This window comes from Hypanus sabinus, chromosome 4, assembly GCF_030144855.1.
Source record: "Hypanus sabinus isolate sHypSab1 chromosome 4, sHypSab1.hap1, whole genome shotgun sequence".
Lineage (NCBI taxonomy): Eukaryota > Metazoa > Chordata > Chondrichthyes > Myliobatiformes > Dasyatidae > Hypanus > Hypanus sabinus.
In genome coordinates, this window is record NC_082709.1 from 129,175,231 (window position 1) to 129,200,735 (window position 25,505).

Consider the following 25,505-nt stretch of genomic DNA (forward strand, 5'->3'; position numbering starts at 1 on the left):
ATACAAACCAAGCTTATCTTTCATTTATTTCATTTATTGTTGTTGCTGAATCTGCAGACTTTGGCACTGCTGCAGAATTATACAAAATTAGAATTTTGAAATGAAGTGCTTTTATATCAGATCTTCCATTACATTCACATATTTAAAGAGCATAAATCCTGACTTGTTGTGAATTTACAAAGGTTCATATCTCATGACCATCTTTTGTCTCTCTGCATCCCCTTTTGCTGCCCAGTTTCCAAAATCTCCTACATGTGAAAGAGCTAAAAATCCCCCTTCAGAGACAAAATTGAAAAGTTTATTTTCTGGGAAATTCCTTTTTTCTAGCTGTATAGAATTCAATGAAATGCAAGTTTATATTGAAAGGAAGTCCCAAGTGCAAGGAACTGCCGATGGCTCTGTATATGCATTTTGTGTTTCCCAGTGATTCATTTTAATTGGGATTTGTGCTCAAGCCATTTGCACAAATTAAGAAATCCAGAGAGTTTACTTCTTTCCAAGAAAAAAAATGAATGCGTTACCAAGTTTACGTTAAAGCAGATACTTTATGGAGTTTTTTTAAAAATTCCATATCAGCTACTCATATATTGTTTTAAATAAGGGTCTCAAACGTTCCATTACGTGTATGATGCATCATTCATTTTCTTTAAATTGGAAGAATTATTTTTATTGAACAGCCAACAACATTTGATGAATTTTTTCTAAAATAAAAAGGCCTGACGTTTAGTTTAGCTTTTAAGAACTAAATAACGACAGGTGAATTGTTTGCTGACCTTCATTTTTGTTAAGCTATTGAGCAGCTGGGGCCACTCAGGCTTCGACAGGAATTGAACAATTATAATTCAGTTTAGCCTGCCTTAACTACATTTGCTAAATCTAAGTTGAGGAAGAATTCTTTGGGGGTGGAATGGAGGTGTGGATTGCACCATCTGCAATGTGTTTGCATTTTTGGCAGAAGTATTGACTTGAAACCTCCTCAGATCAGCTTAGTACCTGCACCTGCTGATCATTTTTCTGTTTAGCCTTCTCTTAATGGAGTGAATTCCCAGCACAAATGGAAGGCAGTTCTGACCTACTCACTGAGATCCGAAAAACCCTTTCATCCACAAGCACCATGGAAGTTCTTTGAAAGTAGGTTTAACCATATACTCAAGCTGAAGCACCTGTCAGATAGCTTGAATGTTCATTCAAAAACAATTAGAAATAAACATACTATAAAGTTATTTTGAAGAGGGTATAAAACACTTTAAAACAACTTAAAATTCAATCAAAGCAAAGGTCTTGTGCAACTGCAGGTGTTTGCTCATAAGCAGATTTCAGGAGGAGTTGAATGTCAGACAGCAGTGGACCAACAGTCTGATAGTCAACTCCTCCTGCATTCCTGTGGACACATGGGATCCATCTGGACCTTGTTGGTTCATGATCCCCCTGTGTACACATTCTGGACTTATCCACAGTTAGAAAGACAAATGGTGGCACTCGTGTGTGGATCCGTGAAGTTTTATGGCAGAATTTCTAGGCCATTGGGTTGCCTGGAGATTCAATTTGCATTTCCTTCCTGCACCTCAACTTGAAAAATAAATTTCCATACAGGCAGTCCTTGTGCGTGGCTGGAAAACTTAAAGCAGAGCAGGACACTCTCCAGCTCCACTCAGAATAACCCATTTTGGTAAAGGAGTCCTGAAGAAGATGTTGGGAACCCTCATTAAGTCAAGAAAGCACCCTAGTGCATATTCTAAGCACCTGTCTCAGAAACCTGCAAAATGGACAGAACCCGTATCTTTCCTTCCCTGGGGAGAAGATTATTGGGTTGGCTTCCTGAGTTTACTTTGTGCCCACAAATGGGCACAACAAGGTTTGATTTTTATTCCATTTTAATCATAACTTCACACAAGGAAAACTGTATCCATCCATGTAAAATATGAAAGTAATGTTTCAGTCACATATTTTATAATGTGCCTCGTTTCCTTTTCAAAACACTGGATGTTTACAAGAGGATTTGATTGTTATCCCCTATTTTGCCTCATCATCAAAACTTCACCTGATGTGAAGTTTAAACCATCTGCAACCATTTCCAACATCTGCAGATTTTCTCTAGTTTGTGATTTGTTTAAACCAACTAGCTTTTCTAAGAATGTGTCCCAAATATCTCATTTTGAAATGCTAGGCAGATATGGAAATCCTTGGGCATCCAGAAGGTCTGACACTTGGAAATGGCATGTACATGCACTGTATGATTAATCAATAAATGACGTTGCATGAATATCAATGATACTTATTAAAATGTATTGATATATTTAGTTTTTTTGTTTATTTGATAAATAGGAAAGTTTTCCAATATTGTCCCTAAGCCATGGGAGGCTAAGTTGCAGAACCAGTCAGCATCCATTCTTGGACTTTGCAAAACTGTGCACGTTTCCGTGATTGTGCATGTTTCTCTCGTCTGTCAAGCAGGCTTTTTTTTGTGATTATGAGTGCACTATCACAAGAAGCTAAAAGAAATTCTGTTCTAAACTGTCTTTGTAATTCATGACCTCTAAAACAAAGTTGGATTGAGCATATGCGTAAAAAAATTATAAAATGCTTTTGTATTTTAGATTGCCATTCAATGCTATCTGTTCAGAACAAAATGACACATACTAATATTTGCATCAGTTATAGAGGAGCTGTATCACAATTTCCTTACAAATGTTGGTAAAGCAAATGAGAATAAACAAAGTGTACTAAGAATTCTTTTTTTATTAACCACAAACACTTTGTATTAATCTTAATAAACCTGCTTTCTACAGTTTTCCAATTACACAGTGATTCATACTAACAAGACTGGTGAAACTCAAGCCACTGAGGATATAGAACATCTGTTATTATGCTGTTCAATAATTCAAATTTCATGAAGTGCATATGATTTGTCTGAAACTTGGGCACAATTTGTACAGGTCATTGACTGCAAAGGTGTCCAAACACAGTCACTAGTGACAATGCAGAAACGTTGCAACAAATGACAAAACTGCTGCTCTTATTTTCTCTGCATGTAAAGCATAATTGAGTCAGTGGAGGATGGCACTGAATGAGTACATTATCTGAGGTACTTGGTTCATTAGCTGTGTATAATAATGTGTATTTGTTGGTAAAGCAAGAAAATGGTGCAAAGAAAGATTTGTATTTGTATGGCATTGTTTCCCACAACATCTAGAACTTTCAAAGCACTCCATATGCAATGAGTAATCTTAAAACCACTGCTGTCCCAGAATGACCTGTTGGCCTACTGTGAGGTTAAATAACCAAACAAATTGATTTCCACATGACCTTTTCTTCTTTCTGTCTGTGTCAGCTCTTCATTCTGTGTTGCAGCCCATTCTGGATAAGTTTCTGGTTAGGTTATCATGAGGCGGAGACTTAAGACTTGTGATCTCCCACTTGGAAAATACATGATGATTTGTATGCTGAGACCACACAAACATTTATTTGAAATAGAGTAGCATTCCCAACATTCCATAAAGATATCAATTTGGATTCATTTATTGATCACAAGTACATCAAAACATTTACAGTGAAATGCATCCTTTGCATTAACAACCAACACAACCTTAGGATGTGCTGGGGCAGGCTGTAAGTGCATTCACACATTCCACCGCCAACATAGCACACCCACGATGTTTAGCAGAACATCACAAGTGACAACAACAAAATAACAGGAGCACACAAGCCTCTTACCTTCCTCCCTCCCAACCACCCACTAAAACACAGCAGGCGTCCAACCGCAGGGCAGTCCATGTCCAGGTCTTCGACCTACAGTCCTTAGCCAGACGAGCAGACTCAAATATATCAGGCCACCACATCTAGACATGTCATTGGGTCTCTGGCTCATAAACATTGGGCCTCAGCTTGCAGTCATCAATGGCAAACTAAGGTCAGATTGTCATAAACTCTTTGCAGAGCTTTGTATCTTTCTCTACTTCAAATGCCCATGTAGTTTACCCCAAAGGTGTTCTCAATTTGTGACTGAAAATGTGCACTTTCCCATTAATCTTCTCTGTACAAATTGTTCCTAACACTTTATAAATTTATAGCTATGGTCACTGGCCTAGAAATTGAATTGTGTGTTGGTGCTTGTTTTTAATACAAGACAAAATGAATGGGAAATTGACCGTAAAACATGATTGGAACTTCTGAACATAGAGAATGTAACTTGAATTGTGCAGATCTGGGACTTTGACATGCCTACATAATGTATGAAGAGTGCTGGGTAGCAGCATTGGTTTCACAGATTGTGTAATGGGTGTTTGATATCACCTGCTGTGACATGGATATGAATTAAACACCAGGGAACAATGTAGGCTTCTCCCTGGAAGGAGATTCTAATGGAATGAGGAAACTGTAGCGGTGTGCTACATGCAGCGCTAAAATTACGACACGGAGTCAGTAACTGCTGTCGAAGGAAAAACTTTATTCGAAATCCTCAGCCTCACTTTTAAGCCTCCCTCAACCTGCCCCCCGTGGCGCAGAGGCTCCAAAGCTCTGTGCTCGCAAACCCCCGTAGGCTATCTAATTGTGAGCCGGTTTGGATGTGCCAGGAAATGGGTCGCCACATAACCCCCCCCCCCCCCAGAACCGGCGATACACCCACAATGTCCACAGTCTGGGCCAGAACCTGCTTGGGAGGTCGGCCTCTGTGCGCCGAGGTGCCAGAAACTCGACCGGTTGCGCCAGGTCCACATGGGCCAGTTTGAGTCAGTCCACCGTGAAAACCTCCTCTTCCCCCCAACGTCCAGCACGAACGTGGACCCATTGTTCCGGAGCACCAACAACGGCCCCTCGTATGGCCACTGCAGCCGATGCCCGCCCCTTCGTACAAACACAAACTTACAGTTCTGCAGGTCTTTGGGTACGCAGGTCGGGTTCCGCCCGTGCTGTGAAGTGGGTATGGGGGCCAGTTAACCGAGCTTCTCGCATAGTCTGCCCAGGACTGCTGCGGGATCTTCCTCTCGCCCCTGTGCGGCTGGTAGGAACTCCCCGGGGATGACCAGGGGCACGCCGTATACCAATTCGGCCGATGAGGCGTGCAGGCCGTCTTTGGGTGCTGTGCGGATGCAGAGTAGGACCCAGGGAAGCTCGTCCGCCCAGTTGGCTCCTCGCAGGCGGGCCATGAGGGTCGACTTCAGGTGACGGTGGAAACGCTCCACTAGCCCGTTCGACTGTGGGTGGTAGGCAGTTGTGTGGTGCAGCTGAGTCCCCAAAAGGCTGGCCATAGCTGACCACAGGCTGGAGGTGAACTGGTCGCCTCTGTCGGAGGTAATGTGGGCCGGTACACCAAAGCGAGATATCCAGGTGGTGATCAGGGCGCAGGCGCAAGATTCGGAGGTGTTGTCGGTGAGCGGGACAGCCTCTGGCCATCTTGTGAACCGGTCCACGATAGTCAGGAGGTGCCACGCTCTGCGCGACACTGGCAGGCGGCCCACGATATCCACATGAATGTGGTCGAAATGCCGGTGGGCGGGATGGAACTGCTGCGGTGGGGCTTTGGTGTGCCGCTGCACCTTGGCCGTCTGGCAGTGCATGCACGTTTTGGCCCATTCACTGACCTGTTTGCGGAGTACGTGCCAAACGAACCTGCTGGAAACCATCCGGACAGTCATCCGGATGGAGGGATGCGCCAAGTTATGAATGGAGTCGAAAACACGGCGCCACCAGGCTGTCGGGACGATGGGATGGGGCTGGCCGGTGGCGACGTCACAGAGTAGGGTCCTCTCACCCGGGCCTACGGGGAGGTCCTGAAGCTGCAAACCGGAGACTGCGGTTCTGTAACTCGGTATCTCCTCATCTGCCTGCTGTGCCTCTGCCAGTGCCTCAAAGTCTACCCCTTGGGAAAGGGCATGAACGGTAAGGCGAGAGAGCGCATCTGCCACGACATTGTCCTTACTCGAGACGTGCCAGACATCCGCCGTGTATTCAGAGATGTAGGACAGGTGGCATTGCTGGCAGTACAACCAGGGGTCAGACGCTTTCGTAAATGCAAAGATAAGCGGTTTGTGGTCCGTGAACGCGGTGAAGGGCCGACCTTCTAGGAAGTACCTGAAATGCTGGATTGCCAGGTAGAGCGCCAACAGTTCCTGGTCGAAAGCACTGTACTTGAGCTCGGGTGGCCGCAGGTGTTTGCTGAAAAACGCCAGGGGTTGCCAGCGACCTGCGATGAGTTGCTCCAGCACCCCACCGACTGCCGTGTTGGATGCGTCCACTGTGAGGGCGGTAGGGGTGTCCATTCTGGGATGTACTAGCATTGCGGCGTTCGCCAAAGATTCCTTCGTTTGAACGAAAGCGGCGGCGGACTCCTCATCCCAGGTAATGTCCTTGCTCGGACCCGACATCAGGGCGAACAGGGGGCGCATGATCCGGGCAGATGAAGGGAGGAAGCGGTGGTAGAAATTGACCATACCTACGAATTCCTGAAGGCCTTTGATCGTGGTGGGTCGGGGGAAGTGGCGGACCGCATCTACCTTAGCGGGCAGAGGGGTTGCCCCGACTTTAGTAATCCTGTGCCCCAGGAAGTCAATGGTATCGAGTCCGAACTGGCATTTGGCGGGGTTGATTGTAAGACCGTACTCACTCAGTCGGGCGCAGAGTTGACGGAGGTGGGACAGATGCTCCTGATGACTGCTGCTGGCTATGAGGATGTCATCCAAATAGATGAATGCGAAGTCTAGGTCCCGTCCCACCGAGTCCATTAACCGCTGGAACGTCTGTGCGGCATGCGGAGGAACTCGAAAAGGCCGAACGGGGTGATGAGAGCCGTTTTGGGGACATCGTCAAGATGCATCGGGATTTGATGGTACCCTCGGACGAGGTCTACCTTGGAGAAGATCCGTGCGCCGTGCAGGTTTGCTGCAAAGTCCTGAATGTGTGGCACAGGGTAGCGGTCCTGTGTGGTAGCCTCGTTCAGCCTGCGGTAGTCGCCACATGGTCTCCAGCCCCCTGTCGCTTTGGGCACCTTGTGCAGGGGGAAGGCCCATGGGCTGTCGGACCGCCGGATGATCCCCAATTCTTCCATCCTCTGGAACTCCTCCTTCGCCAGCCGGAGCTTGTCCGGGGGAAGCCGCCGAGCGTGGGCATGGAGGGGTGGTCCCTGGGTCGGGATGTGGTGCTGTATGCCGTGTCAGGGCATGGCCGCTGTGAACTGCGGTGCCAGAACCGATGGGAAATCCGCCAGGACCCTGGTGAAGTCGTTGTTGGACAGCGTGATGGAGCCGAGGTAAGGGGCTGGCAACTGGGCTGCACCCAGGGAGAACATCTGAAAGGTCTCGGCGTGTACCAGTCTCTTCCTGGGCAGGTCGACCAGTAGGCTGTGAGCCCGCAAAAAATCCGCACCCAGAAGCGGTTGGGCTACGGCGGCCAGTGTAAAGTCCCACGTGAACTGGCTGGAGCTGAACTGTAGCTGCATCTGACGGGTGCCATAGGTCCTTACTGTGCTGCCGTTCACGGCCCTCAGGGGGGATCCCGGTGCCCTGCTGCAGGTGTCGTAACTTGTTGGAGGTAAAACGCTGATCTCGGCACCAATGTCGACCAAAAAGCGGCGTCCTGACCGCTTGTCCCACACATACAGGAGGCTATCCCCATGGCCAGCCGCCGTAGCGTTTCCCGGGAACTTGTAGGGCGGGCGACAACGGCGGGCTTCTGCGCCCCACCGCTGGTGGTAGAAGCACCAGTGTTCATTGGGCCGGGGGTTGGCGGGCTCTGCGGCCGGGCCTGGACTGGTTTGCTGCTGGGAGCGTGGCTGGGAGATCTGTGCGATGGACGCCCCGCTCACCTTTTTGACGTTCCACAGCAAGTCCGCCTGGGCTGCCACCTTCCGGGGGTCACTGAAATCCGCGTCGGACAGCAGCAGGTGTATGTCCTCGGGCAGCTGCTCCAGGAATGCCTGCTCAAACATGAGGCAGGGTGTGTGTCCGTCGGCCAGAGACAACATCTCATTCATTAAAGCCGAAGGAGGTCTGTCGCCCAAGCCATCCAGGTGCAGTAAACGGGCAGCCCGCTCGCGCCGTGAGAGTCCGAAAGTCCTGAGGAGCAGGGCTTTGAATTCCGTGTTCTTGCCGTCTGCCGGGGGCGACTGTACGAACTCTGCGACCTGGGCCGCTGTGTCCTGGTCGAGGGAGCTCACCACGTAGTAGTAGCAGGTGTCTTCTGAGGTGATCTGTCGAACGTGGAATTGGGCTTCGGCTTGCTGGAACCATAGGTTCGGTCGCTGTGTCCAGAAACCCGGCAGTTTCAACGAAACCGCATGAACAGAGGCGGTGTCGGTCATTTCTGGTCCAAAAATCGTTTGGACCCTCGGGGTCACCAATTGTAGCGGTGTGCTACATGCAGCGCTAAAATTACGACACGGAGTCGGTAACTGCAGTCGAAGGAAAAACTTTATTCGAAATCCTCAGCCTCACTTTTAAGCCTCCCTCAACCTGCCCCCCGTGGCGCAGAGGCTCCAAAGCTCTTTGCTCGCAAACCCCTGTAGGCTATCTCCCTTAGCCGGAAAGCTGGCTAATTGTGAGCCGGTTCGGATGTGCCAGGAAATGGGTCGCCACAAAACCACCCAATAATGTTCTTCAAAGAAATACATTAAACAGGAGCACTGATTAAGAGTCTGCCATAGAACAGTAGTTTTTTTTCTGATAATTTATCAATCATATTTCTCGTTTGAGGAGAATGGAACCCTTCCTTCAGACTACTTTTGTCTTCTTACTGGATGTCACAACGTTCGCTTAGAATCTTCTCAAGTCTCTGCTCTACACATTTCCCCTGTCTCTGCTTCAGGCTACAATCCTCCCTAAACTATGATGCTATCATTGGCTCTTTGTCCTGCTACTGATTTCAGCCACTCAGGCAACTCCCCAACCTCAAAACAAAGCTCATTCATTGTTCTCTACTCGTCTCTCTTCAATGAACAAACTGAGAAAAAACCCTGAAACTGAGCTTCGGATCATGTATCTTAATATTTCCTTTCTGCTTCTGTGCACTCTTCTCTAATTGTTCCTGCCAGTTGGAGAACAATTGAAATACCCTGCCAGTGGGCCAGCTTTGTAAATAGATTACTTCTAATTCAGGCTTTTTGTTCCCTAAAACCGAGCAAATCTGCTTACAATCAATATGGACTTCTCGGTTGCAATCAGAGTTCCTGGAATCATGTCAGAATCTATCAAATTCATATTTTCCTTACCCTTCTGTCACGTGTTTACTCCAGTTTATGATTATTCATCAAAGATGTTTGCATTCACCTCATTATGAATTCTTCTTTATCTGCCTTGATCCATACACCTTCCTAAAGTACCAAAGAGCTGTCCATATGGCTTTTTAGACCAGCTGGTTTTATGTTGAGACGATATGTTCTCTTCCCAGTTCTCAGTGTCCAAATATGACGAGGGAAAAGTGCAAGGACGAAACTGTGATCCTTGAACGCCTAATTCTTCATTCCTCATGCCACTGCAAATTTAAAATCAATGCTGTTATGATTTTTTTTGTACCATAGACTGGAAGGGTTGTGAAACAGCTCTGTCTTACCAAACATCATCTAAAAATCATTATCAGTTGCAGAGGTTCTGGCAGTCTTACATCTAAGCATCCGTTTTTAATTTGTCAGATACAACTTACCTCTAAGAACCCTCTACTAGTGCTTCTTTGTTAGCCCATTCATTTATAATAGTGTAAAGGAGGTTTCTTCTTTTTCTTTGTTACTGCGTACGTTAATCAAAATGGCTTCTTTGTTTTGTTAAAAGTAGGAATGCTTCTTTATTGAGAGAGAGTGTTGGAAGCTTGTTTGGGTTAAAATTTACTGATAACGAGAATTGTATTCCTTTGTAAACCAATTGGGATTAATGTTGTTCTTTCTTCTGAGTCAGTAAGCTATTGTTGGCGGGCTTTTGGGGAGATCGACGCGAGGGGGTGAGAGAGAGAGGACGCAATGCTGTAAACTGGGTGAGGAATGGACCCCAAGTGGGGGTCCAAGGCCGGGAGGTACCTCGAGGAGAGGAGATGAAGATCGATGTGCTTGGTTGACCACTTCGGGTGGTCCTGAGCTGCGAGTTGAGGAGTTCGGAGGGGATAGAATGGTGGCCAGAAGACTTCAGTAATTGAACTCCAACGGTTGTGAACGAAATGGTTTGGACTTTGGTAAGTTTGGTGCCATTTCTTTATTTTTTTCCTTCATGTATACTGTATCGTTATTAATTACTTAGTTATAGTAATCTTTATAAACTTGTGGTGAACTACATACAGCTGTCTGGACATGCACCCCCGCTGACTGCTCCTGTGGCTCCTCCCACGGACCCCGGTATAAAGGCAATTGGGGACTCAGCCCCGGCTTCAGTCTCCAGGATGTAGTGTGGTGGTCACTTGCTGCTTGTTCTTTCTTCCAGCCAATAAAAGCCTATATCTCGCCTCACGTCTCCGAGAGTTATTGATGGTGCATCAAATCTGTAATCATTTAATTGCATATGGTGTCCTGTTTGTTCTTTGGCGAGGTGGGGACATCACACAGCATCCACACAAGCTGATTAGCCAATTTGGCGGGGCCGAAGGCTGCTCCCTCTAGACAAGAATGAGCTGAGTGAGCCTGAGGCGACCCAGGGGGTTACAAAAGTAATCAATTTTATTCTCTGAATAAAGTTGCGAATTCTGAGAGGTTGAATCGACTCATTCAGCTGATGCCCATAATTCTCATTTGGATTTATCAGATTTGCTCCTCCTTCCCTTGTTTGATAAGATGTAACATTTGAAACAGTTCTTTCCATTAAAAATTTGCAAGTTTGCATTATACTGCCAAAACTTCATTTTATCTCCCAAGAAAAATAATCTTACATGGTCAACTTTCTGAACCTAAAAATAAATTAATTAAGGAGAACAAGAGTAGGAAATCAGATTTACAAAGTCACACCGCATGGAAATAGGCCCTTCGGCCAACTGCACCCATATCAACTTTCAATCACTCACCTACCTGATCTCAATTCTCCTCTCCATGAACTTAATAACACCCCCCACCCAATTCTGTGGCCAGCCACTGTCACTGGGAGAAGTTTTCAGTAGCTAGTACGCTAATCAGCACATCTTTGATATGTGGATGAAAACCAAAGAAAACCTATATGATCACAGAGGCAATTTGCAAACTCCACAGATGGTTCCACGGCTCCGAACTGAACTTGGTCTCTGCAACACTGAGGCAATGTGAACTCCTGTGCCATTGCATGATGTTTTAGCACAGATTCTGAAAAATCCAAAATAAAACAGGAAGTGTTGTAACAGTGAAGATAACGTGCTGGAGGAACTCAGTGGCTCAGGCAGCATCCATGAAGACAAATGGATGGTTTGTGTTTCAGTTCAAGGCCCAGCATCAGGACCCAGAAGCAGGCAGTGTTGGGATGGACGAATGTCAAGTTGGAATGTTGTAGAGGAATAGCTTCAGATATAATGAGATCTGCATGGTCTGGGAGACAGTGGCATTTGTTGGTGTGGTCACGGTACAGGGGGAGATATGAGAAGGTGAACAAGAGTTGTTGTCAAGCTTCTGCGAGGATGTTCACTGGGCCACAACAGCATCACTCTTATCTGAACACAAGTAATTCTGCAGGTGCTGGAAATCTTGAGCAATGCACTAAAAATACCAGAAGAGCTCAGCAAGTCATTCAGCAACTATGGAGGAGAATAAACTGCTGGCATTTCATGCCAAGACTATTCATCAGGACTGGAATATAAGGCACAGAAGCCAGTATAAGAAACGGGGGTGGTAATGTCAGGATGGGTAAGGAATGAGTGGACAGCTGGTATTCAGAGAAATTGAGGAGGAGTGGAGAAGACTGAGCAGCTGATATTGTGTCATCTACTGGAAAAGGTCAAGAGGGTAAAAGGCCAGAAGACACTGTCCAAGAGGAAGAGCAGATGTGGTTATCAGTAGAGTATGAGGACTCTTTAATAAAGATGGAAGAAGAGCTCAACATCAGGACAGGTTTGGAACTCACTGAGGTGCAGCAACAAAGGTACAAAGCTGAGGTTTCTGATGAAGACTGACCTTTCAGCATCACAAAGAGGGAGGTCAAGGGATGGTGAAGATATAGGAGTTGGAGCAGAAGCCAGAAGTTAATGGAAGGGAGTCAGACTGGAGGAGAAGTATCTTAAACATTTTCTCTTTTTATTTTGGGTATCTAACAATAATCTCATCTGACTACTTGACTTAAAATTGAATTTAAATAGTTTTTGATTAAGATATAGCAGGGCAACAAATATTAATACAGCAAAATTTCTGGTCCAAGTACATCACCGAAGCTAACAGTAAACCTGTATGGTAAGAAGATAATCTTCAGAAGAATATGAAAAGGTGTTACTGAAAAGAAAGTTAATATTACTGAAAGAGATGGAGGATGGAAGAACAAGTTTGTGAGAATGGGTGAAACTGCCAGCAAAATAAATGGCCTGATTTATTGTGTTATTCTTTGGGTATGTAACATTAAAAAGCAAAGGGACTATACAATAAATTAGCAGGAGGTGAAGAGCAATTCACAATGTTAGTACGATTGATTTGCGATAGAAAAAGTAGTTAATTTGCTTGCGATACTAGCCAATAATTTCTTCCTATTTACTATTGGCCACACCTGACTCATTCAGGTTCTGCCAATCAAGCAATGTTCTGTATCATTGTGATTAATGAAGGTGCTTGTTTTATATCAATTGCTGATTGCAGCAATGCATATATTTTGCCCTCCTTGATTATGTGTAAGTATCTCTTTTTTGCCTCAGTGCCTTAGCATCAGTATGTCAGACTTAATAGATTGCAGATTTTCCATTTTTAAATTGGACTTTAAATAAGCCCACTCGTTGCATCTGCAGTACCCACAGTCTCATCCACTCATACTACCCAAAGATATTTTTGATTTTAATTCAATTTCCTTCCCTTCACAGCACCAGCACTTCAGAGTTTTGATTTTATTAAATAATGAAAAGAGCATGTTTGCATTTATTGATCATGTTTCAAGACCACAACATACTCCAAAGCCATTGAAGTGCTTTGTTTTCAAATTGTGCTCACTAGAATATTCCAGGAAAATAGTAATTGAAGTTATTTTTTTTCTTCTGTGTGAACCCAGATGAAGCGAACAAGAGGAGATCACTGCAGAAAATCAACTTCCTCCATCAGTCGTCATCAGCACACACATTCACTTTCTGCCATCTGGAAATTGACTATCTCATTCCCACCTTCTCCCCATTTGCTCTGGTCCTATGAGCATTAAGACATGCACTGTCTTCTTTCTTAAATATTTTGATGACTTAAGTTTTTTTGTTTTTTCTGATAGTAAACTCTAGAGGTTCCCCACCCCTGAGTGATTAAATTTACTCTGCTCCTGATATTAAATAAAGTACAGTGCCCATTAGGCCGAGATGGAGACTGTGACCACCACTCGTTTGGATTCCGAGTAATTGGGAACATTCTCCTCTGTCTCATGTACCAAGTCCCAATGGAGGACAACTGCATTTCTCCTCACCATGTTTACCACTGAGGCACTGAGTATGACCATCCAGCCAGTGCAACAAGGAATCAGTTATTACAGGCATCAATTTCCTTTTACTGATATACCAGATGTGCCATAGTCACTGTGCATTTAAGGAGCTCTTATAATTTTTTTAATCTTTCCTTTCTGTCCTTTGTTACTCTTGCTGCCTTCCTTCCTCTTTCCTATCTTCTGGGTTTTGGGGATTTCTTTTGTGATATCAAAGGTGCGTATCAGGGACTTGTACTAGTTTAATTAAAGTTTTCCAAATGACATTTTACAACGACTAATGAAATGAATGTAGTACAGTACTGATTTTCATTTGTCAAGGTTCAGGTATAAACTATTGGCTTGTCATTTTAGGTCTCATGAATAAGTTGTTTGGTTTCTGGGACTCCACATTGGAAGGAAAAATAATTAATTTCATCTTGAACAAGTAATAATAGAACAGGCTGGACATGAGTTCAGAATGAGAGTGTATTTGCATGAAAATCATGGGCCCCTGTGTTAGTTTCCTTCAACCAATTTTTTAGAGGGAATGCAGAACAAATTCTTCAGAGTGAGAAGTTCTGCCTCATGCTAGACAGAATAGAAAACATCTTTGAGTGTGACGAATATATTTAACTGGTATACTGTGAAACTTTGTATACATCAAGCTTTGTTGTAAAGCTGTTTTCCTTACACTTTACATTGCTTAGCTGCAACCACTTTGATAGTTTATTTTATCATGTAATTGGGTATTGCTGCATCCATCCTATGCAGGTGGCAGAAACTTAAGCTTTAGTGTCACCAAACAACAGGTTTTGATTCAGATAGAGCTCTTAATTTTAATGCCATACAACTAGTTCTTCTTTAGGCATAAAAGGCTGATGCCTTGTGTCTCTGACTTGACTTCTGTAGATATAGGCATTGATATCCAAGCCTGTGTCATAGATCTGAGTTACTGCTTTAAATTAAAAAGAGTGTTTTGTGTTATTTACTGTTTCTTCTTAATTTCTGAAAGTTCTTAAAATACAAATGTATTGATTTGGAATGTTGATAATGGAAGGCATTTTTCTGAAAAGAAAATATATGCTAGTCTCAAAATATGACAATTATTCCCCAAGTTATGAAAGACAAAGAAGATCTGATGAATTTTTTTAAATAATTCTGTAAATGATGACAAAAAGCAATATTTTCTATGGTATAGAAATATTAAGCTATGTTCTCCAATCAACAATCACATCTGATAATAATTCATGTGCACTGTTGCCTAAACCATTACCATGGTGACAGGCTTCATAAATATGTATTACCTCATGATATACAAATTCATTCAGTTACAACATTCTGAGCAAGCACCGTTTTTATTGTGACTTGCCCTACAAGTCATTGAGAATATGTTACTTGGAAGGATAATTGATCAGCCTAATCATAAGCAAGGCAGGACATGTTAAGAGATAAAATGAAACGGCACTGCCCTTTCATGATACCGTTTATATCTGATGCTGTTAAGTAATTTTGGAATAGCTGTTGTTAAGTGGATTAAAGTAATTACTTTGTCACATTTTAGATATTCACCCTTTCCTCAACATCACCTTCAACTCAGGGCATCTTCAGAATTGCACTTTGGCCATGTCTGATAAAGTATTGCTGAAAAGTGCTTAGCCAGGAGCCAGGTGTCTTAGATCATAACTATAAAAGATGTGCCATCCATTCTCTCATTGAGTGACAATATTGATAATAGAATCAGTAAACTAGTTGGAATATTAGATCACCTGCTCTGGTGTACATGTGACTTCCAGACTTAACAAACAGTTTGAATCATAACTGTATCCTCAATTCAGGGAAATTGTTTAAAGATAATTGCTGAAATGGGTAGCATAATCCCTGTTCCGTAAACAAACTAACAAATAACAGCTGGAGAGCAGATAAGAAAAGAAAGGATGGGAGAAATTGTTGCTGATCAGTGCAGGATGACTGACAGGAATACATGAGATGGGGACACTGCAAATGGCACCAAAGGACCTTGGAGACGAAGGATAATGTGGTGTGGGTGCTAGAGGGGTAACTAGATAATGTAGTGGAGGAGCCTTTTGACCATAAGAAGATCTTATTATAGGAGATCCAGCATATAGAACATGCTGGGAGTGGATGTTGGGGGGAATTTCTTGTGGCCAAGCAGTACCAAACAGATCACATCGGGTGAATCCAGCTTCTGTCCTAATTTCAGTTGAAGTGTCTACAATCTGAAAAATGGACTATCCATTTCCATCTGCAGATCTGCCTTATCTGCTGAGTTCCTTCAGCATGTTGTTTGTCATTGTAGATTCTGTCATCTTCACACTCTTGGGTCTCGTTTTCTCTATTAGACTAAACAGAAATTTGAGTCAAACAGACTGACCTAAAATCTTCAAGGAATTGTTGGCTCTGGAGCACATGCTAGTTTCTTTGTGTCTCCATTCCTTGTCCTGACAATTCTAGAGCCAACTTGTGCTTGGATTTATAGTTAACTCCTCTTCCCATTAACTGCTCTTCCACCCCAGCCTTTCTTTATTTGATCACCTGGGATCAAAATGCTTTCAAGGTTTGTAGAGAAATCTACTCCCAGTATCTGTCAGAGGTCCTATAAAATAAATTTGGGCATGTGTCTGCCTTAATGTTTTCTCCTTCTCCTTGTTTTCTCCAACACAGTTTATCCCATAATATTGTAGTTCTTGTCTCAATTTAATAAGTTCAATAAGAAGAATGGTACTTCTGATGGAGCAGAAGTAGGAATGTGAAGTATCTTGACAATCTTGTAATTTGTCTAATATCGAGTTGGTGGGTTATTGCAGCCTTTACATGGTGATAGTTTCAGGACTGTGACAGAATCTTGACCCTTCATAGTATTTATGCATATTCTAATGGATTATTTTGAAGCATTTTTATATCCAATAATATTGAACTGATCTGACTGACATAAAATTGCCTTGTTTGCTAAATCCCAGCATATTGCTTCCTGTTCCAACATTCTGTATAGTATGATTACTCATTTGAAACAAGGAACTTTTGCATTTCATATTTTACATAGTTTTAAATCTCAGCTGAATTTCAATGCTCCCAATTTCTGATCATAAATATTCCATAATTGTACTTTTGCCTCTGCGCAGAAATATAATAACTCATGATAGCTAAAATCTCCCCTCATATTTGGTTAGCCTTGCAACTTTTCATCCTTCCAATTCTTGCAATGTTTGGATCACAAAGTATTTGTGAATCATTGTTAAAGATATCAAACCAGTCCATGAGCTATATATGTGATCTAACAGATTAGTAGAGGGGCTTCTCTGTTCTGTCTTTTGCCACATAGCCTGATTATCTGACTAAGTGCTCTCTAACATACAGAGGCTGATACAATTTACTGAAGAAGGCTCTGCTCATGATTCACATTGCAAGGATGTAGTCTGACAGTGCGGGCCAATGGGCCTTCTGAAGGAAGTAGATTGTGCAAAAGGTATAATTTATTTTTCTACTGTATATGTAGTTTTGTCTCTAATTTTCTTTCCTGTAACTCATTGTGTGACATACATACCTTCTTCAAAAGTTGACTTGTTGAGCCTCTGGACGTCTCAGCTTCTAAGATTTTCAGAAGGCAAAAAGTCAACAAGGTTAGTGTATACAGAACCAAGGGTAATAAACTGACATGGAAGGAGAATTGGTTTATGTACAAAAAGCAAAGAGTGAAAATAAGCAAATCTTTCTCCAGTTGACAGGCTTGGAATGGGCCCTTAAGAACCACATATTCATGATCTTTGTCAATAATTTGAGGGGACCAACATTGCATATTTCCAATTTGCTGATTATACAAAAGTAAATGATTTGTGAGTAAGGAGGAGAATATCATCAAGTTGTGCAGCACAAAAATGGGCCCTTCTGTCTTCCATATCACTACTGACCTTTATGTCATCTGCACACATCCCATTTACCTGCATTAGGTCAGTATCCTCTCATGCACTGCAAATTCAAGTGCTTGTCTAAATTTATTCAGATGCTCTGGTTTCCTCTGATATCCTGAATACTTGCAAGTTGGTAGATTAAATGACCATTAAGAATTCTCCCTTATGTAGGTGAATGGTAGAATCTGGGGGTGAATTGATAGGAATATGGGGAGAATTCATATGGGTCAGGGATGGATAAGTGTAAAATTGGGTATTTGGTGGTCACTGTAGATTCAGAAAGGCCTGTTTCTGTGCTGTATTTCCCTGTAAGTATAAGTTTCTATATTCTAGACAAATACATTCCAGACATAAATGGGCTGGCATGTTCTGTGCTGAACAGTTCTGAATTTAGCTTATTAAGCTCAAAGTATTGCAGAGAAAATTACAGAGCAAACCATTATTGAGAGACAGCTGGGACAGGTCTTCCACTTGATTTCTGGCATTTGGATGGTGTGTGACATTTGAAAGGTCAAAGTGACTACTAACTTTAATTTTGACACAATTTGCCTTGAGTTACATCATTTAGTGTTCCAGTTACAGACCTGGACAAAAAATTGAATCATATTTGAAAGTGGAAATTAGTTTTGACAATTTCAATCAGGAAATGTATTGCCCTTGTGTTACCATACCCATGTAAATTATCCTTGTGTTACTATACCCATGTAAATTACCCTTGCGTTACCATACCCATGTAAATTAATATCTAGTTCGCTGTAGATGAATTACTGATTTTCTTGAAAACATTTGTAAGATGGTGTGACTATTTGAAAAGAGCACTCTGGAGGCTACAGTGAGCGGCCACTTTATTAGGTGCACCTGTACACCTGGTTAATGTAAATAACTAAACAGTCAATTATGAGGCAGCAACTCAGTGCTTAAAAGTATGTAGACATGGTCAAGAGGTTCAGTTGTTGTTCAGATCAAACATCAGAATGCAGAAGAAATATGATCTAAGGGACTTTTACCGTGGAATGATTGTTGGTGCCAAACGGGGTGCACTGAGTAACAGCTGAACTTCTGGGATTTTTATGCACAGCAGTCTCAAAGTTAAAAAGTACAGTTATTATCAAAGTCTGTATATTTTTCACAACCTTGAGATTTCTCTCCTTTCAGTCAGCCACGAAACAAGGAAGCCCAGTTGAACCCATTAAAAAACAAAGACCGTTAAACACCCAGTGTGCAGAGAGAGAGAGAGAAAACACACAAATTATGCAAACAGTAAAACAAGCAACGTTCAAAACTGTAGTTCACAAAACTAAGCATTACTACAGCCAATCCAGAAGTCCTCGAGTTGCAGGCCACATCCTCAGTGGAGAATTCCTGGCTTCTGACCCCAGCACCCTGACCATTTCAATCTCGCCTGGCACTTAAATCGTCCAACCCTCAGGTCATTCCTCATTCTCTGTCATTTCAATATGCCCTCGGGCTCCAGCTCTGTCGCTTCAACTCAGCCAGTACCTGATCTTTCTAAATCATCTCGGCTCTTAAATTGTTGAATCCTCAGATCTTTCCTCAACTTCACCTTGTCTCCACTGCTTCAAATTGCCTCCAAATCCACTCCGGCCCAGACATCCTGAAACTGTCCTGCACCGCAAAAATGCCAGGTCATATAGATGATTCAGCTCAACTCTGACAGGGAAGCCACAGGCCTCTGTTTGCAGCTATTGTCTACCAGAAAAGGTGAAAAGCAAAGTACTCAGTTACTTTTTTTGTTTCATTGGCCTCAAGTAGTCACTGAACTTCAGCAGCGCCATCTTAAACCTTAAATCTCTAGAGTTTACAGAGAATGGTGCATAAACAAAAAAAAAATTCAGTGAGCAAAACCACCTTGTTAATGAGAAAGGTCAGAGGAGAATGGCCAGACAGGTTCAAGCTGACAGGTAGGCGACGTTAACTTAAATAACCACACATTACAACAGTGGTGTGCTGAAGAACATCCCTGAATGCACAGCACATTGAACCTTTGAAGTGGATGGGCCACAGCAGCAGAAAACCACATACAGTCAGTGGCTACTTTATCGAGTACAGGGGGTACTTAATAAAGTGACCACTAAATGTATATGGTGGGTGAATGGGAACAGTCATCAAGCATATTATTACTTGGTGTTAACAGACTTCAGCAGCAATCGGTAACGGATATTTTAACATTGAAGCTCTTTGTAAGTACATCAGCTGAGAGTATGAAACGTTATTGTGTACAGACAAATTAGCTGAGATTTGCAGTATTATAGAGCACTTTGCATACAAAGGGAAAGCTTTAACACTGGGAATAAGACCCTTGTGATTCCAGCTGGTACAAATTCGATGGGATTTTGAGCTGAAATACAGAGCGGAGATTAACAATTTACTAGTTGTCTGTAGTGTGGCAAACTCTTTAAGTGCATCTTAAATGATGTAAATGTGCTGGATGGCTAGATTTTGTTTTAGAAAGTTGCCTTTTTTGTTGCTTCTACATTTTGCACAACATTGGTTGTGTGTGAAGATGTTGAAATAATTTTAGTGTCTGGCCAAAATGAAATGATCAAATGACATTGCAGAGAGATGGATATAACCATCTCTCTGCCAATTTTTGTCCTTGTCCCATGAACAGTGAATTTATACTTTTGAATCAAAATCTTATACAGAAGCCAGGATTACAGGTGAACCCATTACCTGACCAATGAAGAAAAAAAATGAAAATACAGACTGCCTTTTGAGACGCTCTCCACTAATTTGTAATAACCACCAGCAGAGGCGACTTTGATGTGAGCACTTAAATTATCTTGGTAGTTGGATCCCTGGTTTTAAAACACCAGTGCAAAATTTGTATTTTTATGTTCTAATTTGCCAGTGAACCTTATGTAATAACTCTATGTTGAATATATGGAACAGGATTTTGTTGGAACATAGTTGATAGTGATGTACTTGTTGCTATTTCATACACAGAATTTAAAATCTGAGATGCAATTTATGTGTAAGATGTTATAGAGTTGTACCACACAGAACCTTTGTCCCATCATGACTATGCTGACAATCTATGCGTAAGTCAATCTCATTTGGCTGTATTAATTCCATATGCCATATTGTTTAGATGCCTTTTACATATTGTTACTGTTTCTACTCCACCACCATTAGCAACTCATTCCTGAAACCAGCTGCTCTTTGTGTGGAAAAAGTTGCATCTTAGATGCCCTGTAAACCATCTCTTTTCAGCACATTTTTATTTTCAGTATGGTGGGTAATCAGTTTGGCAGGTAATCAGCTTGGCTTAACTTGTTGATTCTGAAAGATCCCAGGAACTCATAACATCAGAAGTCCTGTGGATAGTTTCTTTTTGGTGAACTTGCTAACACTCTTCCTATGGTGCATTTGCAATTTTAAACTGCATTTTATTTACAGAGATTGGAGAGAGAATTTGATTCTATGTTTTTCAGACTAAACTAATCATGTATTTTGTTGATGAAGTTAATTCACTGGATGTATAGACTTTCAACAGTTAGAAGAACTTTACTCCAACACCTGCAATGCTTGTGAATTGCAATTGCTTTGTTTATGTCCTGGTGGCCACTCCAAGATTTATGCTCTACCCAGTTTAATTTAACAATGCAGTTTTGAACGTGGTTCCCACTGACTTGTACTTTGTTATTCAAATTTGCATTGCTGTTTGCTGTTCTTCTGTTTGCCAAGTTGAGATTCAAATCTATCAAATATGTAAACGTACAAGATTTGTTAATTCCATTCCAGAAACAGAGATGTTGCTGAGTAGTCCTTGAACAAATTTCTTCATCCTTGTGTACATTGTGCTTCATATGCCTGTCAGTGTTCAGCCTCAGAAAATTGGTATGTAACATGTATTTGCACCTACAGTAACTTGGAGAGAGAAAGTACTTCTGTTCCTAGCACTGAGGAGTACTGGTCATGTGGCACTTGGGATATGTAGGGATATGTAGAGATTTGGGGAAAATGAGCTGTGGCTATTGAAACAAACTTTGACAGATCTCTGAGTCTACTGCTCTCACTGTGCATGTGGACGCAGCTATGCAGCGAACTAAACAGCTAATCAAAAATCACCCGTGGTTTCTTTTGTGGTTTATAATGTTCTTTCTGTGAAAATGCAGAGTTAAGTAAAATACTTATTGAATTCAACACAGAATTATTGTGTGCCTGATATACTAATGCTCTCCAATGTTCTCACAGTAAGTGTTACCTAATGCAGTACACATACCCAACACTTCATGTGCCCACTTAATGCTGGGCCAGTTAACCATGAGGAGAGGGTGAACTGCTTAGCTTTGATCCTTCTTGTGGCAGGATTAGCTGTGTTGAGATCAGTAAGAACATAGTTCCAATGGCTCTTCTGCTTTCATTAAAACCAAGCAAAACTTTGCTGTCGGTAAAGAACTTGATGATATCTAGTTCTGTGTCCAGCTGCTCTGTTGTCATCTCTGCCATCTCAACTGCCAGAACAGCAGGGCTGAGTTCAGGCCTTGTTCTGGTGAGATCGGGTGTGGGCACAAGCTTTGCCTTGCCCAGGATGAATCAATCTTTACTATATCCAGCAGTGTCTGTGACCTTCAGTGTGCAACAGTAGCAATAGCTTTAGCTGGCACGTCACAGAAGATGAAGACATCTTTCTTTTGGGCTGCAGATACTGGAATTGTGTAGGTTTTTGGGATCTTCAAACTTTAAGATCCTGAAGGGAATAACACCACTGCTGCCACTGCTAATGTTTTTCATTAGGGAGTAGGACATCTGATCACAGGTGTCCTTAACATGAAGTGCTCCTGGATACTGACTGGAGCATCAAATCCAAGAGGGTCAAATAAGCTGCTGATAGTCAATAGCACACCAAGATGCTTAAATAGTCTTTTAATATCAGTGACTTGAAAGCAAGGATATCAGTAATGAGGTCCCATCCAAGGCCCAGACCATGCTGAGTAGAAGAGAAGTCGTGTCCAAGATCAAGATTTTGTAGACCTTTGGCCAGATCTAAAGATGGGAAACATTGTATCACCTCAGCTCTGTTAGATGCGATCTTATGCAGGCTGAGACTAGACTGTGCCAACAAGTCTTGTGCTGCTTTCAGCATGCTGACTGCTTCTTCTGCTCCAGAAAATGATTTAAGACCATCATCGACATAGAAACATATCTCCATTCTTCATTTCCAAATTCCTTTTCTCCCTCGAAAGCTGCCCTCTGAAGGACATAGACTGCCACAGCTGACGAACAACAGTTACCAAATACGTGAACTCTCATGCATTACTCCAGTGTCTCGTTGTCCAGTTAGTGATCACGAAATCACAAGAATCTGAGCTAATCTTGATGATCCTCTCTCACAAGGAAGCCATGGAACATTTGTTCAATGTCTACCATCACTTCAATGGACTTCGTTCTGAAGCACATGAGGAACCCAAACTGACTGTTATTAAGGTTTGGACCCCAGAGGAGCACATTGTTTAGTGACATGCCGTGGAACTGTGCATTTGAATCGGAAACTGATCATGTTTGTGTAGGTTTCTGGGGGGGTGGTAAACCCCAAAGTTAGGCAAATGCCAGGTGTTCTCTGTTGGAGTCTGGTGCATGATTGTTCCTGAAGAGCCTCTGCATGAGCTCCATGGAATGATCTCTGGTTCTCTTTTCAAAGTGTGACTGAGGGACATGAGTCAACTAAGGGCCTGCTGTCCATTTTTTGGTAGGGGTTGTCGTAGAGAGCGGAAAGGATGGGGAGCTACCCAACTGTTTGACTCGTCTTTGCTAAACTCTTTGCTGCTGATATAAAACAAGACCTTATCTTACAGTCACCTTCCAAGTGACAGATGACCAGCCTGCCTAAATCTGCCTAAATCAAGAGCATGTTACTTCATCCTCTGTGACCTAACCCAGGTCCAGTCATGGGGCAAAAGGTGCATTGTTCTGACCATTGTGGTGTAGATGTACCTTACGTGCAAGGGTTGTATTTCTGCCAAGCATCAAGGGTTTTGATTTCATCCCTGTTATTGGGAATATGATTGCATTCAATGATGGTTGGCTAGGGTAAGCAGATCTCTTCTCCTATTGACCCCATGATACATTCACTGGCTCTTCGTCCAGCATGTCTTCAGAGTACTGAAGAATGTTAATTTTGCCAATGACATTTCGTTCTGATCATCTAAACTCACATATACCTTTTGTTTTTGTCCTGGATCAGAACATGATGAACAGCTTCTCAAAAATCACCCGAGAATGAAGCTTTCTTTCAGGGTTTTTAATAAGATTTGTTTTTTTTTCCCTCTTTGAAACTGCAGTGTTAAGTAAAATAATGAAATCAACGCAGAATCATCATGGACATGAATATACTAACACTATCAATTATTCTCACAAGTGTTAACCAAGGGAGTACACATGTGCAGTACTCCCTGTCTATGCAGTGTAAAGCACAAGTGTAATACATAGTGCAAACATAAACCGAAACATAATAATTCCTTCAAAATTTATCTACTAAATGTTTGCCAATATTACCAAAATATTAAGACTTTTACAGATTATGCTGTTCAAGGGCAAATAAAGAGAGGATGGAAATGAGTGCCTTTCCATTGTGTGCTTCAAATCAGAATAAAAAAGCTACCCACCCAGGAAGTGATATTAAAAAAACTTGCCGACAGGAAGTGATGCTCATACAAAGTGACCTGCTCTTCCAGAGACAGGAACACAGGGTCTTGCCTCTGATTTAGCTGAGTTTCAACATGACAAAAATTTAATAACTTTCGACAATCAACTAATATTTATAATAAGATGTGACGAAGAACCACTTCAAAATGTTTAAACAGTTGAATGAAAAGTAAAATGTTCAAGTGCAATATTTTAGTCATTCACACGCATTATCCTCCATTGAAATGAATGGGGAAAAGTACTTGTAGCAGTTGCAATCTGCCATGAATTTTTTGAGTGAATCCTTTGAGTGAGAACTTAGTGTTTTTGTGGGATAAACAACAATTATGTTAACCTTCCATTGAATACTTCCAAATTCGTTTGATTTGCCATACAGCAATGAATTGAGACTTGCACCACTTTGATTGTTCTCCAAGATAGTTTTTCTGTTGTTGTTTGTTTAAAAAATGAAAATGTAGAACCTGAGGTAAAATCATAATTCAAATTGAAAAGGCACTTATTTTACTTCTTTTACCCAGGAGGTTTGATAGAAGTGTGGAAAGATGGCGTACCTTCAACAATGAACTGAAAGACCTGGCCAAGTGGATGACAGAAGCAGAAATTACTCTGGCTAACAACAAGATGGAGGATGAAACTATAGATCCAGTGAGAATGAAGCAAGTAGTAAAGGTAATAATACCCAGTTTGGTGAAATATCGCTACCACATGTTTGATGAAGTTCTGGTTTAGAATTAAATTTTGATGTTTGCGGTTGTTGCCAATTGGAGTGGAGTTTTGAAAACAATTTGCATAATTGATCCTCTTCAGTGCTTGGTATGCAAATATAGATATTCATGCTTTTTATTTAGTTGTGCACGGATTTAAATTACACTATTGAATAGCAAGATTTAACTTAGAATTTACTGGAAATGTTAATTGCCTTGCAAAGACCATTGAGATTTGTGTAAGGACTTGGTTGGAGAGAAAGGACAAATCTGCAGTTGACATCCTATGGCAGTCACGACTGTTGTGTGCATTTAAATTTGTATGTTGCTCATGGTGCGTAGTGTTGAGAATGCACCCTCATTAATACTATTTTTCACGCATTTATTTTGATCTTATTCTAATGGGTAATCAGTAGATTATTTATGATTAAATGGCAGCATATGTTGGGATGTAATAATAAGGGAGCTATAAAGAGACCTTTATGAGTTGTATTTTTTTGAAGACTTTATTGTTGCATGTCTGGTAGGATGGATGACAATAAAAAATTCCATTAGCTCTGCAGTAATAGAAGCTGTTAAGTATTCTATTTTATATTGGATCAGTGATGCAAGGGTTTACAAACACAGCATGGTGACCTGTATGTAAAATTAGGAAGTAATATGTTTTAAAGTCTATGCCCTTGTTGTTTCATTTCTGT

General features: G+C 42.0%; 1 protein-coding gene across 10 annotated transcripts in view; it reads left to right on the forward strand.

The window, feature by feature from the left end:
• Positions 1-25,505, forward strand: part of dmd (dystrophin) — a 1,939,431-nt gene that overhangs the window by 1,065,664 nt on the left and 848,262 nt on the right. For all 10 annotated transcript variants that reach the window (XM_059968142.1, XM_059968139.1, XM_059968147.1 and 7 more), the window contains one exon: positions 24,622-24,772. In XM_059968142.1, coding sequence (XP_059824125.1) covers positions 24,622-24,772 — 151 coding nt within the window. The remainder of the gene's footprint in view (positions 1-24,621; positions 24,773-25,505) is intronic.